Genomic DNA, 17,836 nt, shown 5'->3' with positions numbered 1-17,836 from the left:
AATAATCAGCTGCACGCCAGCACAGATTCAAATACTTGCTGGAGAGACGCCACAGCAAGCTAAAATAAAGAGAGGCAGGATAGGAGATCTTCAAACAGACACAACACATCAATCAACAGCCACAGAGGAGAGGATAAATGTAATATTAATTATACTTACTGTATTGTCATATATGTTTCTATTTTATTTATTATTATTATTATTTTACTTTAGGCTTCTTGCAAAAATATTTTTGACAAAAAAAATTAAGACAAGAAACAGAATGAGGTCAAAGTCCCTTGCCATTTAATACAGACTGTTCCTACTAATGTTTATGCACTACTGTTCTAGCGCCCGTTATTGTATAACAGGCTTAATGTCTAGTTATTAAATAATTAAACTTAAAATTGAAACATCAAAAACAATAGACCAATAGCTTTTAAGGCCTTGATTTTCAGTAACGGAATTTCTAGTTTTGATTCTCTGTGTTATTTTGGCATTTTAACAATAGTTTTGTCTTTTTGAAGAAATATTTTCTTAAAACAGCTTCAAGAAATAGTTAGGATTATCCTATTTACATTCTACCATTGATCCCTAATACACTGACATTTCCCCAACCCAAGGCCCCCTGCAAAAGCCTTCAGAAATGGCCTAAACATATGGAGCTCATGCTTAACTTTAAAACCCCTTTCAATGCATCTAAAGTATTTACCATCCTATCATTATTGGCTCTCACTTGGCACTGGTTGTATCTTTAAGTCTGGTCTCTCATAACGCTTCTCACTGCAGAGTGGTTAGGCAGATCACAAAGGTTAGTAAAGAATGAAATAGCCTTCAGAAGTGTGCTGGCTTTACCAGCCTTTGTTGCACCCTTTCTTCTTAACGTAGCCAAGTACCCCAAAAGTACACTGTATGCTCTGTGCCACAGGATGTTATGCTATTGGCCTCAACCATTCATCCACATAACCTTCTATAAGCCCTTCAGGGTTTGCACCAGGTCATCTTGGTGGGAGTCTACCAAATCTGCCAAAGATGTTTACAACAGTCAGTGCATCTCTGATTTGAGCGCCTGTCTAAAAACAGTTTCCCATTACCACTGGACATTGTAAAAAGTGAAAGACTGCAAGTAATAAAATGTGAGTAAAAATAATACAAAAGATGTATAACAAACAAGTAATTTGCTGGTGCATATAATGTTTCCCTTACACCGGCTCTACCATTCCTGATCAAACTATCAACCCATTTATAACATTGGAGTGTCTCGAATAACCTCAACCGCGACCTTTAAAATCCATTGCCTCCATCGCACTCGTTTCATGTTTCTTGTCCGCTACTGACACATAATTTACCTGTAACTCTACCAAGAACCTACAAACCAGAGGCCTCCTAAAAACACTTGTTGGACAAACTTCGATCTGTTCTGGCCGTCTATCCGAATGTCTCTCGACACTTGATGATCGCTCGTTTATCATTATACTGGTTGCTGTTTAACTCTGCGAGATCAGTCTCCCTCAGCCATGATACTCAACTCAACGTTATACTGCGGACCTCAATGCACTATACAGGTATTTGTATCCTTTAACATTAATTGATTGTATCAACAGAAATCTTTGGAAAATAATACAATTTAGACTCTCTATACGCCTTCAAAATAAACAGGATTTCGGTAAAGAAACGTGATGCAAACGTTTAACACTGAACATCTTCCAAACATGGTTTATATTTCTGTAAAACTTTCATATGAAAACTGAAGTATTACACGGTAAACATCAACAAATCCCAGCGAACACATCGTTGCATTACCCCGCTATCTTTCCGAGCTTCAATCTAAACAGCAGGACGCTCCGCCCTACAAAGCCTATGACCCCGGCAGTGCCTTCGCCAATGGCGGAAAAAACCAAACTCCTTCCGGGTGAACTGACTCAGTTTCTTGTGCGATATCTATTTCAATACACTTTGCAAAAATACTTTAAAGATTTTTATATCACAACGGTCAAATTTTAAACAGAATGTCACGGGGATCCAGTGCGGGTTTCGATCGACACATTACCATCTTCTCTCCCGAAGGCAGACTCTACCAAGTAGGTCAGTATGGAACTTACTAAGCTTCAACTTTCATTGTAGCTAATGACTGCAGCATCCTTCTTAACTGCCCAGTCATTATGGAGTTCTCAACCCCCCTCGGCGTTTCATAAGACCTGTATAGTATGCGTTAAGCATTTGGTTTTTTTCTTTCGTATTTTATTTGTCCTTTATTTAACTCGATCCGAAGCGACGCGGTTTTTTCTTTATTTGCACGTTTGTACTGATTTTCGGGTTGACGGGCTCTGCTGAGGCCTTATACTGTAGTAGTCGTGACATCCTGATAGATGAGCACTGGCTTCATCACAAACAAGCGGAATCATTTGGCTAAAGGCTAATTACTTTGTGTGTTTTACGTGACCGTGAATGTATGTAAACTGTATTTACTGTACGCGTAAATGCTGAGAAATATATGTGCATATAGGGAAAAATAAAAAGTTTGGAATAGCAAAAGGCAAAACTGGACAAATGGAATAACATCATCATTTCATGCAACATTCCATCGTTTGTTATCTTTGTACGTTTCTAACCAGTGTACTGTAACTAGGAGGTAAAACCGCCAGTGTTGTGCGCCTGCAGTTTTATAAATTCCACACTAACTTTCTTTCTCAAGCAGTACATTTAGATTAAGGGGTACTTTATAGATTAAAGCTGTTTCATCGGCAAATGTATGGATTTTGAGACTCAAAATTCGGGGATCTAGTGGCTCCTAATGTGTGTATTCCAACTAAATCCTTAACAGGTCAACCAATCCTCAGTCAGCGCCAACCGTTCGGTTTGTATGACACTGTGAGAAAGAAGGACCTTAATGTCACGGTGCTTATGGGCAACTTCAAGACACAGGAGTGGGAAGTTAAAGTGATGCTCAAATTTAACACATTACAACATGGTTTCAATGGAGTCAAGAGGTCTATGACTCGCTATGAGGACTATTTACATCTCTCTCACTGACCAGTAGATTTGATTACAGGTCCACATTGTAAGGAAAACTCCTCAAAAAGTCTTTGTTAGACAGTTGTCTTATCAGAAGATCTTGACTATACAAAGCTCTCCTCTCCTGCTAAATGAATTTTAGGCTGGAGAGGTCAGTTCATTTTTGAAACTGAAGATGACCCACATAAAAGTTTTTGAATACTGTTTCTTTCCTTATATATATATTTTTTAGATAGATAGATAGATAGATAGTTACTTTATTAATCCCAAGGGGAAATTCACATACTCCAGCAGCAGCATACTGATAAAGAACAATATTAATTTATTATTAAATTTAAATTTAATATTACATTTAACATTATACAAAGTTATTGTCTGTTTTTCACCTGCATTATTATCATTCTTTAATATTATTTATTGTATCATTATGCTGCTGCTGGAGAATGTGAATTTCCCATTGGGATTAATAAAGTATCTATCTATCTATCTATCTATTTATCTATCTATCTATCTATTAAATTAAAAGAGTGATAACAATGCCTATAACAATGCATTTCATACTGTATTTTTTATATAATATATATAACTATAACACTGGGAGCTCCAGTTTCTGCATTGCATCTTGCCTGAAGAAGGGGCCTGAGATCCCTCGAAAGCTTCCATATTGTAATCTGTTAACCCCTAAGTGAAAACTGTCCAAATTGTGCCCAGAGTGTTAATATTTTGCGTGGCCACCATTATTTTCCAGCACTGCCTTAACTGTCTTGGGCATGGAGTTCACACGAGCTTCATAGGTTGCCACTGGAATCCTCTTCCACTCCTCCATGACGACATCACGGAGCTGGTGGATATTAGAGACCTTGCGCTCCTCCACCTTCCGTTTGAGGATGCCCCACAGATGCTCAATAGGGTTTAGGCCTGGAGACATGCTTGGCCAGTCCAGCACCTTTACCCTCAGTTTCTTTAGCATGGCAGTGGTCGTCTTGGAGGTGTGTTTGGGGTCGTTATCGTGTTGGAATACTGCCCTGTGGCCCAGTCTCTGAAGGGAGGGGATCCTGCTCTGCTTCAGTATGTCACAGTACATATTGGCATTTATGGTTTCCTCAATGATCTGTAGCTCCCCAGTGCCGGCAGCACTCCTGCAGCCCCAAGCCATGACACTCTCACCACCATGCTTGACTGTAGGGAAGACACACTTGTCTTTGTACTCCTCACCTGGTTGCCGCCACACACGCTTGACACCATCTGAACCAAATAAGTTTATCTTGGTCTCATCAGACCACAGGACTTGGTTCCAGTAATCCATGTCTTTAGTCTGCTTGTCTTCAGCAAACTGTGGGCTTTCTTGTGCATCATCTTTAGAAGAGGTTTCCATCTGGGACGACAGCCATGCAGACCAATTTGATGCAGTGTGCGACGGGCGTTTGGTCTGAGCACTGACTGGCTGACCCCCCCCACCCCTTCAACCTCTGCAGCAATGCTGGCAGCACTCATATGTCCATTTTCAAAAGACAACCTCTGGATATGATGCTGAGCACGTGCATTCGACTTCTTTGGTCGACCATGGCGAGGCCTGTTCTGAGTGGAACCTGTCCTGTTAAACCGCTGTATGGTCTTGGCCACCGTGCTGCAGCTCAGTTTCAGGGTGTTGGCAATCCTCTTATAGCCGAGGCCATCTTTATGTAGAGCAACAATCCTTTTTTTCAGATCCTCAAGAGGGTTCTTTGCCATGAGGTGCCATGTTGAACTTCCAGTGACCAGTATGAGAGAGTGTGAGAGCGAGAACACCAAATTTAACAGACCTGAGACCTTGTAACACTAACGAGTCACATGACACCGGGGAGGGAACATGGCTAATTGGGCACAATTTGGACATTTTTCACTTAGGGGTGTACTCACTTTTGTTGCCAGCGGTTTAGACATTAATGGCTGTGGTATTTTGAGGGGACAGCAAATTTATACTGTTATACAAGCTGTACACGGACTACTGTACATTGGAGGAAAGTATCATACCTTCAGTGTTGTCCCATGAAAAAATATAATAAAATATTTACAAAAATGTGGGGGGTGTACTCACTTTTGAGAGATACTGTATATACTGTGTGTGTGTGTGTGTGTGTATATATATATATATATATATATATATATATATATATATATATATATATATAATATGTGTGTATATGTATGTATGTATGTGTGTGTGTATGTATATATATATATATATATATATATATATGTATGTGTATATATGTGTGTGTATATAATATATAGAATATAGATAGATAGATACTTTATTAATCCCAAGGGGAAATTCACATATACAGTGTCTGTCTGTCTCTCTGTCTGTCTGTCTGTATGCTCACACTTTTTTCTTGTTTGTGCCCCCTCGTGTACAATCCAGTAATTCCACATGTATCACCATTACATATACCCCAGGTAAAGAACCACTGCTTTAAAGAACAAGTTTTACTTGAAGAAGATTTTCATATACAAAACAATTAAAAAGAACACTATCTCAAATTTTCATGCAGTATTCTTCTAAGTATTATTGAATCTGTATATATCAGTATAATGGCATCCATGTGTTAATTCTTAACATGAACAAAATCATTTATATTGGATAGTCTGATTTTAATGGGTTAAGAATAATTAAATAATGGTGCAATTTATTATCCTCTGTGTTCTGTATTACAAGGGGGCTCTGCCCCCTGCTTGCTTCGCTTGCCTACCCCCGGCATTGGGTATCCTGAAATACATTAGTCGAGCTCGTTCGTTTTGGAGCCTTGCCCGCGGCATTTCAGACACACGTTGTAGGCGCCTGCGTTCATTGATTTTATCCAGACGGGCTCGTGTTTGTATATCCGTCAGTCGAGCTCGTTCGTTTTGAACCCGTGCCTGCTTTGCTTCCGTAGTTTCAGGCGCACGTTGTAGGCGCCTGCGTTCATTGATCTTATCCAGGTGGGCTCGTGTTTGTATCGTTGAGCTGTATTGTTTTTGAATTTGGTGTAAAGCGTTCGGCGGTTTGTACAATCCCAAGCAGCACATTATTCCTAACTTCACTCCGCAGTAGTGCCACTCACAATATGGCGGTGAAGTCTGCGGCTTCCGTACTATCTTTGTGGACCTGTGGGGCCTCCGTAGCCTCTTACGTGTGACTCTGGTGCAGCGCTGAATCCTCTTTTTTGTGTGGTTGTGTCGTTAGTGGTAGCTATGGGCACGTTGTTGCTTCATTTCTCATTCACGTTAGTTGAGCTCTTTCGTTCTTGGTCTGTGACTCCTTCGTTTGCGGTGGATACAACTTTGCTTGCGGGTCTATGAGACGTGCACCTGCGCAGTACGTCTCATGGTCCCATCGCCGTGTCCCTGCGTCCATATCCGGTTTGTTCTCGGTTAGTAATATGGATATCTTGTTTTTGCAGAACACAAAAGCATTGCTTAAAAATATATTTTTATATATACAGTATAACTTTATAGATTATCTTAAAAATAAAATGTTTCATTATAAAAAGTGAATTGTGAATGTTTTCTTGCAGACGCCTTGTGAGTGTTTTTGACTACAGTAAATATGTGCTTACAATATCACTTCATTTCTTTGCAGAATATGCATTCAAGGCTATAAACCAGGGTGGCCTTACCTCAGTTGCTGTCCGTGGAAAGGACTGTGCAATTGTTGTTACACAGAAAAAAGTACCAGTATGTATTTTTTCATGTATATTTGCTTCAGTTATGAAGTGGGTGAATTGGACATTTCTGCATGTGTTTAGGAGAAGTTAAGTTTTTTTTTAGTAGTCTTATTCACTGCAAGTACTGTAACTGGACCACTTGATGTTCTGTTTTTCATGTTGTGCGTTTTAAACTGTGTTTAATGACATTTAAATCTTTCCCGCTTTGACACTAAAGAATGCCAAGTATGCCACATGAGGTACATGCTAGATTCATGAGCTTTTGTTCATTTGGCACATCTGACATAGTCATATTCCTGCAATGTGGTGATAGGGTGTTTGAATGGAAACTTCACTTATTTTCAAAGCACACTCCATGCACCAGTTATTTCACCAGGTATTTGTTATATGTTTAGGTATCAGAAATGGGCATGTTAAATCTATGCACTCTGATTTATTCACTAATCCTAAAACCCTTAGGCAATTACAAGTGTTGTCATTAATACATAAAGAAAAATGTAATCTCTGCTGCATCCATTATCCAACCCGCTGTATCCTAACTACAGGGTCACGGGGGTCTGCTGGAGCCAATCCCAGTCAACACAGGGTGCAAGGCAGGAAACAAACCCCGGGCAGGGCGCCAGCGGGGCACACACACACACTAAGCACACACCAGGGACAATTTTGGATCGCCAATGCACCTAACCTGCATGTCTTTGGACTGTGGGAGGAAACCAGAGCACTTGGAGTCTTTGCTGCATGTTATTAAAAAAAAAAGTCAATGTCTTACACTTCTAGTTCTTCATTATAACTTTTTTGGTTAATAACTAGAAGACAGTTGAGCTATACCAGATCAACTTGCCAAAAAATGTGTGGGGTTTAAAGTATAATATGCTTGTGTATGGGCTGTTTGGCACAGTTGTCATTTATTTTTACTATGTGACCAAGACTCTGGGTATGTTTATTTTGCTATATTTCAGTATGCTCACTAGAATTACCCTCTTGTTTTGAAGCTGACATGCAAGTCTGATGCGCTATTTATGTCCTACTTTAAGCCTTCCACCTGTTAAAGCTCTTAGTATATACTTAGTATATTACCATACACTCATATTTAAATTGATCTGCTGATTATGATTTACAATTCAGATGTAAAATGAAAACAAATATCCCTCCTTGATGTAACGTTCCTGTTACATGCATGATTTACAACACCTTTTTATACAAGTCATGGATTATTAATTTATTTTATGTAGTTTGAAGTATATTAAATTATTGTTAAATAACTGTAAAAGTAAGATGTTTACAGTACCTTACACAAGACATATTTATTTACAAGTGGTACTTGTAACCTTTATCCAAATCTGCATTTTTTTCTGCAGATTAGACAAGAAGAAATTTTTAAAAGTCAAAAAGCTGGTGTGCTGCTTGGTTAAGTATTCAGAAACATGCATTAATATTTGAGCAATATTCACTTTAAGTGTTTAGGGGTTGGGTTCTTTCAGCTTTGCCCACTATCCATATAATGCCCAAATCCTATCTTCTCCTAAAATGTTAAATCTATCATATTACAGTTGTAATTCAATTAATTCTGAATCACATTTTAGTTATTAAACTTAAAAATTGCCTCCCAAGCATAATGTAAATAAAATATTTTGTTTAAATGTTATTGCACCAAAAGTTCAGCTTAAGTTAATTTGCAGCACTAATTCATTCTTGCTGGTGGTAGTTTGTTTTGTAATCTGATATATGCAATTCTTTCAGAGCATGTTTCTTTAAACTGAAGAAATGCAATCATTCATCTTATATATGGCGTTTGTAGTGTGAATCACAATCTGATTGTATGGGTGGTTACCTACCAGGTAACGCTTGTGGTTGGTCAGCAAGTCGGCTAACATCCGCCACGGTGCCCTCTTTCAGTTGCGAGAAGCAGATCATAGAATGGTTGAAATAGTTTTACTATCAAATAATGCAAAGAGTACGCGGCACGTGCTTCGCCCTAATTCTGGGCTCATCAAGCGTACACACTCATTGCACCCCCCTCTCAGGGAATTGAACCTCGTACCCCGATCTACATGCTGTCAACTGAATGAACCACACGCCATGGCGCAATGTTAGAGGCTTTGCCTCTGGTGCTGACGTCCGAGGTTCGATTCCCCGAGAAGGGGATGCAGTGAGTGTGTACGCTTGATGAGCCGAGAATTAGGGCGAAACACGTATCACGCGTACTCTCTGCATTATTTGACAGTAAAACTATTTCAACCATATATAATATATATAATATATACTGTATAATATATAATCAAATTCACATTTTAAGTTCACCTCATCTCTGTGTACTTTCTTTCAGGACAAGCTTCTAGACTCTGGCACTGTCACTCATCTGTTCAGGATAACTGAAAATATCGGTTGTGTTATGTCGGGGATGACAGGTAAAACACCTCTAGGCATTAATTTTGAAGGTTTAAAGCTGATATTTTGTTGATTGTAACCAGGTGTTCGATGAGTTTGTTACTAAATAAATGTGTTAGCAATATTTTAAAATGATTTGGTGTGTATTGATTTCACTCTAACGAGATTTACTGTCTTTTACCTTTGACATGCCCTTTTTAAAAATACTTTTGTACTAACGTGTTAAAAAATCTCCCTACCCCATACCTTTTTAAGCTGACAGTAGGTCCCAGGTCCAGAGAGCTCGGTATGAAGCTGCCAACTGGAAATACAAATACGGCTATGAGATCCCAGTTGACATGCTGTGCAAGAGAATTGCAGATATTTCTCAGGTGTACACACAGAATGCTGAGATGAGGCCGCTTGGCTGTTGTAAGTATGGGCCTTACAGTTTTGTATATTAAAAACGATATCATTTTCATTAGATGATGAGGAAAGCACTGTATTAAATCGTGAACTAAATTTATATACTTGAGCCTGGTTTGGTTTCTTATACCAGATGTGTTTGCAACCCAGTTAGTAGGTTTTAGTTAATTAATATTAACACCCAGTGTCTTCAAATACTTCTGTAAAATAAAACTGACAGATAACAACTGTGCCTTGTATTTAGTCTAGTAGTGAGATGGTCAATCCATAGTCTTCCTCCACAGTGAAGCTGAACTCCATCTCTACATGATTTTGGAGACTATTATACACAATACAACCACGCATGTGACCCGACATTATAGTGAAAGTCTGAAATAACAAGATCTGCCTGTAGGGCGGAATGCTTAAACAGACATCAGTGGGTTTTGTTGGTCACATAATTATTTAGCAAAGGGTAAGTGTGGCACATTTTGACTGAGTTTTGGTTCTTCAGCTTTTTTGTGTCTTCCATCATTGGAACAGGTTTAGCTTGAAGCTGATTTCTTCATTGGTACTTGTCAGCTTCTGTTCAGCAAACATTAAATACATAAAAACATCATGACTATTTGTCATTGAAAACGGCAGATAATCTATAGCATTAAATAAAAAATGTAACATTCATTTGCATCATTTTACCACACAAGTGTAAACCAGAAATCTTTTCTCTTGTCCTGGCTGTAAGTCTAGCCATCCACTAACATGTTTACAAAGCCAGGGTTTGTTGTGCAGTACTATGGGGTAATCAGATTACTGGAAAATTAAGTCCTGTATTAAAGTTTGATTTAGCTTCAAATTGGGCAAAAGGATAAGAGTCGTGACTGCTCAAATGTTTATTGTTGGAAGATTTTTTTTTTTTAACTTATAAAGGATGATTATAAAGGATTTATTTATCCTCCCAGCCTTCTGCAGCAGTAATTTTGTTTGAATTCGTACCTTTCAGGCATGATCATGATTGGAGTAGATGAGGAAAACGGACCTCAGGTATATAAATGTGACCCAGCTGGTTATTATTGTGGGTTCAAGGCCACTGCTGCTGGTGTTAAACAAACAGAAGCTACCAGCTTCCTTGAAAAAAAGGTGAAGAAGAAATTAGACTGGACATTTGAGCAGACGGTAGAGGTAAGGATAAAAAACATTTTTGTAAATGCATTTTGCCCAAAGTAATTCTTTCTAAGAGATGACTGGAAAATTCTTTCAGAGTACCAATTCTTGTCTTGATCATACCACACTTGGCTACAAACCATTCTAATTACATGCTGGAGATCACAGTCTGATCTTAAAGCCATTTGGACATATTAATCTTTATTCAAACAGAAGAGGTGGAGTACTGTACTTTGGTTTCCAAACTGGATACTCTCCAAGTCTCATCTGTGCGTTGGTATCCCTTCAATAAAGATCATGAACAAGAGAGGAGGGAAGACTTACCCTTGGTGGAGTTGAACAGCCATTACTTAATACTAAACACGCCAACAAAGCCATCACTCCTCAAATACAAAGACTAAAAGGCCCACATCCACAACCCCAGAAATCTCTCGACTTTTATAGCAGCTTCCACAAGATACCATGGGGTAAACTATAATAAGCATTCTTCAAAATATACAGAGCACTTGTTGGGAGAATTGAAAATCTCCTATGATCCTATAAATACCTTTGCAGTGACAAAGCGCTGGACCACTGTTCCATGGTCACAGTGGAATCTGATACAGAATTCTGAGGAATAAAAATGTTTTATAGTTCTTATAAAGTGCTTTTTGAAGTAGATCACAATAGAGTCCAAATGTACTGCTTGTAACAAAGCCTGTAGATTAAGGTATTAGCATTAAAATATAATATGTAATTTTAGTGTTGTTTTTAATTCACATTTAGAACTATATATTAGTGTATCTATTAAATGGCATAGTGAATACTTTTTTTTTTGTTTGTTTGTTTCAGACAGCAATAACATGTCTGTCATCAGTTCTGGCTATTGACTTCAAGCCATCAGAATTAGAAATTGGGGTTATCACGACAGAAAACCCTAACTTTAGGTAAGTGTCCATAGTAAATCGTTTAAGTGGTTGTATGTTGGGGCAGTAACATGAGAACAGGAAATGGCTTATTATTAAGTTAATTAAGAAGGCTGGCTCTGACCTTGGCTCCGGCCTTGACATACGGGATGCAGTAGCAGAGAGGTGGATATTGTCTAAGCTGCTGGCTATTATGACTACTTGGTCAACCTGAGGAGCACCTTCATCACAAGGGTGTATTAAAGGAGGACTTTAATAAACAGCTGCTGTTGGATGTTCCAGCATAACATCTAGGTCAAGGGTTCCCAAACTTTTTTCAGCCTCAGACCCCTTTACCAAAAACTTTTAAAACCGTCGACCCCCTAATTACATGCAATGGTTTTTCATATCCGCACTTGCTTTGATATGTTCGATAAGACAATGAACAGACATGTTTGTGCTACATGTATTTTCATGCATTCTTACGTGTGACTCTTTTAATGACACATTTTACCTTTTCGTTCACAAATTTGGTATGTAATGTGTTTTTTTTAAATGATTTTACTTCTTAATTAGGTACCTATTGGAATCATAGATATTTTGAAGTAACAAACAAATAGCAGTAGTAAGGGGGTCTATTTTTGCTGTCGTTGACCCCCAAATTTTTTCATTGAAACTATCGACCCCTAGAAAGTTCAAATTGACCCCAGGGGGTCAATATCGACCACTTTGGGAACCCTTGATCTAGGTAGACACTGTTTTTCTACCATTTCACTATGTTGTGTTGTCATGCATACATAATATGATAGTCACTGCTTATAGCTGCCTATTTGTGCAGCAATGTCTGTAGACCATTAGCTTCATAATAAAAAAAATACCTTAAAAATGTTCACTAGCTAATATGAACGCTATACCATTAAGTTTAACAAATAGTCATAGAAAAATAGAGTGGAATATGTTTGTATCAGCCCCAGAGTTTGTATGTTATTTTTTTCTTTAAATTCTATAAAACTTTGCAGCAATTCACAGTACTTTTCTGCATGTGTTATCAGTTTTCTTTAAACTAACCAATGCTGAAATACTGAGTAGTGTAAGTTGGGTGTTCAGGAGAAGATGTCTTCATAAGAGACTGCAAAACTAAAACCAGGTGGTATAGCTACACTGCACAGCTGCTTTCATTCCGTGATTCCTTGTTCAGAGTTTAATGAAACTGATCCAAGCAGAATGGGTTGCTTTTATAATGATAATTAATTTGCTGCCTTTCATTTAATACTCTAATGATCACCCCTTATAGTCGAGGGAGATCGGAACCTCTTTGTTGTGATAATACATAAATTCTAAAATAGCCATTGGCTGTAAAACTGATGCAAAAAACAAGGATCATAGCTTTGTGTCACTTTTAAGGTGCCCTGGTCATGTCGTGCTGCCTTATTATGCACTTTTTTTTACTGCTTAGAATTTATTTAAATATGGAATTGATTGAACTGAATAAAAAACATTATTTTTTTAAATGAGAAGAATGTAGAACACAACATGTTTATTTTGTCAGTAGCAGCTGAATAGTTCCTGTTTTGGACTTTTTTTGTCTCTTCTAGCAATTTAAGCTGCAGTTAGTTGTAAGCTATGTGGAAATACACTTTCAATTCATCATATATTCACTCAATATTTTCATATTTATTAGAGCAGATTTGCATATGAATTTCTCACTTGTCCGAGGGCAGAGTTTCATCCTTTCATCAGTTCGGATCATTGTTTACACTGCCTTGACCCATGAGCTGTTTACTCTAGTCTCTTAACCGGATGGATCATGAGACAGCTGTAAACATGCCAACTGAACACTTGGTTGTTGAGTAAATACAGATACTAATCTGCTTAAAATCTGAGAGCCCCTTCAGCATGGCAAAAGAAGGTGAACTGGTATGTGCTATAGAAGTGTCCGTGGTAACAGACGTGCAGGATGTTGTGAATTTCAATTACAGAATCCATGGAAATGCTGAGTGTGCATTTGGCATAATCTCACAGACCGTATGTGAAAATTTACAAAAACAAAAGAGGTCAAGACATTAACTGAACATCCTGATTCCAAAAAATTAAGTAGTATTTATTTCCGTGATGCATTAATATACCCGGTATTTAAGCTGGACAGCAAAATCCAAATGCTTTTGAAGCAACTTTAGCATCTTTTAATAAGTATAAATGCTCATAGGACCAGACTTTCTTGTAATATGCTTGCTCTGGTTTCCAGCAATCCTGAAAAGCTGAAATTGTGACTAAAGTTTGTTTTAAAAAAAATGACACTTCTATATACCAATGTCTTAAAATTGAGGTATGTAATGGTTTTAAAGAGAGTTAACACCCTGTAATAAATATAATTCATCTGTCCTGATTTCAATTTCTGCTAAAATTGTTTCACTTTAATCCTTGCAGTGGTGCAAATGCAATACAGGGCACTAGATAAGACCTTCATTTATTTTTTTTTATTGATTTTATTGTAATCATTCCATACAAATAGATCAATTTTTACAAAAAAAATAGGATTGAAAACAAATCAAGACCTTAATTTAATAAGAAAAATGAAAACATGCTTTGCCTATCTGACAGTCTTTATTTTATACAATGTAGTTAAAGTACTGCGTCGTCACAAAGCACTTGACAAAAGAAGGCTTTCACTAACTTGGTGCTGAATTTCAGTTGAGGTTAGACTCCCCTTCATTGAAGAATGACTTTTAGCATTTATGCAGTTTTTAAAATAAAATACAGCAAGGGGAAATTACAACTGTATAACACTTACAAAGGTAAACATACGTCTAGCATAATGAAACAGCCATAGAAAGATTTATACGTTTTCACTTAATTGACAGTGAATATTCTGAAAACTGTTTTTGAAGAAAATAAAACTCCGCAGAGAGAGAGTCCGCAGTCCATTGGAACAGGTAGTAGCCAGAGTCGAGACATCTTACAACATCCCATATTGCAATCCCTAACTGTAGAGATGATCGTGTATTGTTTAAATAATAATAAAAATTAATTTTATGTATAAGGCACTTTACATTTGTAGTAAACCTTAAAGTGCTACATAAAAAAAAATTAACAAAGACGCAACAAGATAAAACAATAATTAGAGGCAATTTTGTTAATATGCTTTCCTAAATAGAAAAGTCTTTTAACAGTTTTTTAAAACAGCCCACAATCTGCTGTGTTCTCAGACTCTCTGGTAGGACATTCCGGAGCTGTGGAGCAGCAACTGCAAAGACCCATTGTACGAAGTTTGGTCACAGGGCTTCTCAGTCATTTTGTCTCATTCCTTGACAAGGAAAACTGCTTTGGTCAAAGTAGTCTGTTACCAAGAAGGAAATAATGAATAAAGCACTGATGATATGTGCCACGGTTCTAGTTAAGAATAATAACTGACAAAAATTAGTGCAATCTAAATGGCATTATATTTTATGTAACCTTTATTTTTTTTTTTCAAAATTATTATTTTTTTGCCCACCAAGTTTATTGTGCCGTGATACTCCTAGGTGTTAGCTACATGAGCTTTAAGCTTCATACGAATTAACTTCTTTGTCCACATTCTCTTAAAATTGTTACACGTAATCAGTCCAAGGCTATGTGAGAAACATTTCCCATAATTAAGTAACGTCTGGCCTTGCAATTGTTGCAGTCAGTTAGAGGTAGTACAGCTGCCATTCTTTTCATGAACGTATAAGTCACTTGGAGAAACGGAACAACTAAACTTGTCGTCATTCTTTCCCTCTCTTTTGCTTTAGGATTCTCTCAGAGGCTGAGATTGATGTACACCTCGTTTCTCTAGCAGAAAGGGATTGAGCTTTGTCTGTTCCAACCAGTATGTTTTGTGGAAAGAAACGATCCGAAGCACTGCTAAAGAATTACCGTTGAGAGTTGAATGCCGATTTATTGCTGTACATTAACTCTGTTCGAATAAATGTTCAGATTTTGGAAAGAGGGGTTTTTATGCTTCTTTGTGTTTACTAGCTCCTTTTTTTTTAGAATTGTTTTCTTTCATTTCTTTCTTGGTATTGCAACAGCTGGCTACTGTTCACCTGAGAGTTTAGTCAATTTCAGAATTTAGATATTCACATTTGGTGGACTTGATCTTATAATGTGTTGATTTTCTGTGTATTTCATTGTGGCCTGGCTTCGGGTTCATTTGGAAATTTTTCCTTGCACTTGTGACTGATCCTCCACACACTGAAATCAGACAAAGTAGATGAAAAGCGAATGGCAGACCAATGCATGTCTATGCAGATCAAGTTGAATAACTAAAACGTCTTGAACTACACACTGTTTTCAGATCAGATTTATTAACAAATGCATTGTTTCATACTACAGTGTCTTTGTATGGATTTGGCACAGAGAACTCCTTTTCCTAGCACACTTCCTCTCACTTAACCTGGCGAGGTTTCTTCCTCCTCCTGCCTGGCAAATACTCAAAAATGTATTCCGATGCTTAAACCGTGTTTTGTTTTTATTAAATGCTTTTCTTTACAATGTTGATCCTAAGCCCATTCTCAAAATGTATATTTTAAAGTTATCTTTAGTAATTGGTGGTAGTACAGCTGTCCCACAGCCCCATCTTTATTTACGCTATGGCTGGCATGCCTTCTGTGTCGTGTCTGCAGGTTTGTGTGGGTTTTCTCCTGCAGTCTAGAAATGGCTGATGGTCCAGCATTGTCCCCACTGTAGGCAGGTGCCCGAGTCTGTCCTGTGGTGGGCTGCTTTTCCCATGCAGGGCTGTTCTTGCATTACCTCTCAGTGTTTCTAAGGTAGGCTCCAGCTCACTGGTATGAAGCAGGTTTCTGTTAAACTTAGGAGCTCCGTGGTTTTCTAAATTAAAATGTTTGTACAAAAGTAGTATGAAGATATTACCTAGGAATTATTTTCCAGTTACACTATTTTGTATAAACTAATAAGGATTATGCAGGCTGTTTACTGTTTGGTACTACTATGAGTGTGAGCTAGCAGGGATCAATTGACTGGGTAAAACCCTTGTGAGCTTATAGAATAAAAATCAAATTTTAAGAGGAAAAACATTTGCTCTTAATTGTTACGTTGAGCGGCAGTGTGGTGCAGTAGTATTGCTGCTGCTTCGCAACAAGGAGGCTGGGGTTCACATCACGGGTCCTCCCTGCAAGGAGTTTGAATGTTCTTCATGTGCGTGTACAGCTGTGCTTGAAAGTTTGTGAACCCTTTAGAATTTTCTATATTTCTGCATAAATATGACCTAAAACATCATCAGATTGTCACTCAAGTCCTAAAAGTAGATAAAGAGAAACCAGTTAAACAAATGAGACAAAAATATTATACTTGGTCATTTATTTATTATGGAAAATGATCGAATATTACATATTTGTGAGTGGCAAAAGTATGTGAACCTTTGCTTTCAGTATCTGGTGTGACCCCCTTTTGCAGCAATAACTGCAACTAAATGTTTCCAGTAACTGTTGATCAGTCCTGCACACCGGCTTGGAGGAATTTTAGCCCATTCCTCCGTACAGAACAGCTTCAACTCTGGGATGTTGGCGGGTTTCCTCACATTAACTGCTTGCTTCAGGTCCTTCCACAACATTTCGATTGGATTAAGGTCAGGACTTTGACTTGGCCATTCCAAAACATTAACTTTATTCTTCTTTAACCATTCTTTGGTAGAACGACTTGTGTGCTTAGGGTCGTTGTCTTGTTGCATGACCCACCTTCTCTTGAGATTCAGTTCATGGACAGATGTCCTGACATTTTCCTTTAGAATTCTCTGATATACAGTCATCCGGAAAGTATTCACAGCGCATCACTATTTCCACATTTTGTTATGTTAGACTTATTCCAAAATGGATTAAATTCATTTTTTTCCTCAGAATTCTACACACAACACCCCATAAGGACAATGTGAAAAAAAAACATGGCTTGGTTTGTGCTCTGACATGAACTGTCAACTGTGGGACCTCATATAGACAGGTGTGTGCCTTTCCAAATCATGTCCAGTCAACTGAATTTACCACAGGTGGACTCCAATTAAGCTGCAGAAACATCTCAAGGATGATCAGGGGAAACAGGATGCACCTGAGCTCAATTTCGAGCTTCACAGCAAAGGCTGTGAATACTTATGTACATGTGCTTTCTCAATTTTTTTATTTTTTAATAAATTTGCAAAAATCTCAAACTTTTTTCACGTTGTCATTATGGGGTGTTGTGTGTAGAATTCTGAGGAAAAAAATGAATTTAATCCAATTTGAAATATGGCTGTAAGATAACAAAATGTGGAAAAAGTGATGCGCTGTGAATACTTTCCGGATGCACTGTAATTCAGGATTCATTGTTCCA

At 37.8% G+C, this 17,836-nt stretch overlaps 1 protein-coding gene across 1 annotated transcript; it reads left to right on the top strand.

Annotated features, from left to right (window-relative positions):
* Positions 1–1,861: 1,861 nt before the first annotated feature.
* Positions 1,862–15,461, top strand: psma6a (proteasome 20S subunit alpha 6a). The gene is made up of 7 exons (XM_028821571.2): positions 1,862–2,064; positions 6,596–6,690; positions 9,007–9,088; positions 9,324–9,479; positions 10,453–10,631; positions 11,445–11,539; positions 15,268–15,461. Exons 1-7 carry the CDS (start codon positions 1,989–1,991, stop codon positions 15,323–15,325), a joined length of 741 nt encoding a protein of 246 aa, XP_028677404.1. The 5' UTR covers positions 1,862–1,988; the 3' UTR covers positions 15,326–15,461.
* Positions 15,462–17,836: the final 2,375 nt, after the last annotated feature.

The sequence above is a fragment of the Erpetoichthys calabaricus genome, chromosome 16 (genome assembly GCF_900747795.2).
Source record: "Erpetoichthys calabaricus chromosome 16, fErpCal1.3, whole genome shotgun sequence".
NCBI classification, from domain to species: Eukaryota; Metazoa; Chordata; class Cladistia; order Polypteriformes; family Polypteridae; genus Erpetoichthys; species Erpetoichthys calabaricus.
The sequence above is the reverse complement of the archived record's forward strand: the minus strand, read 5'-3'. Positions and strand labels throughout refer to the sequence as shown.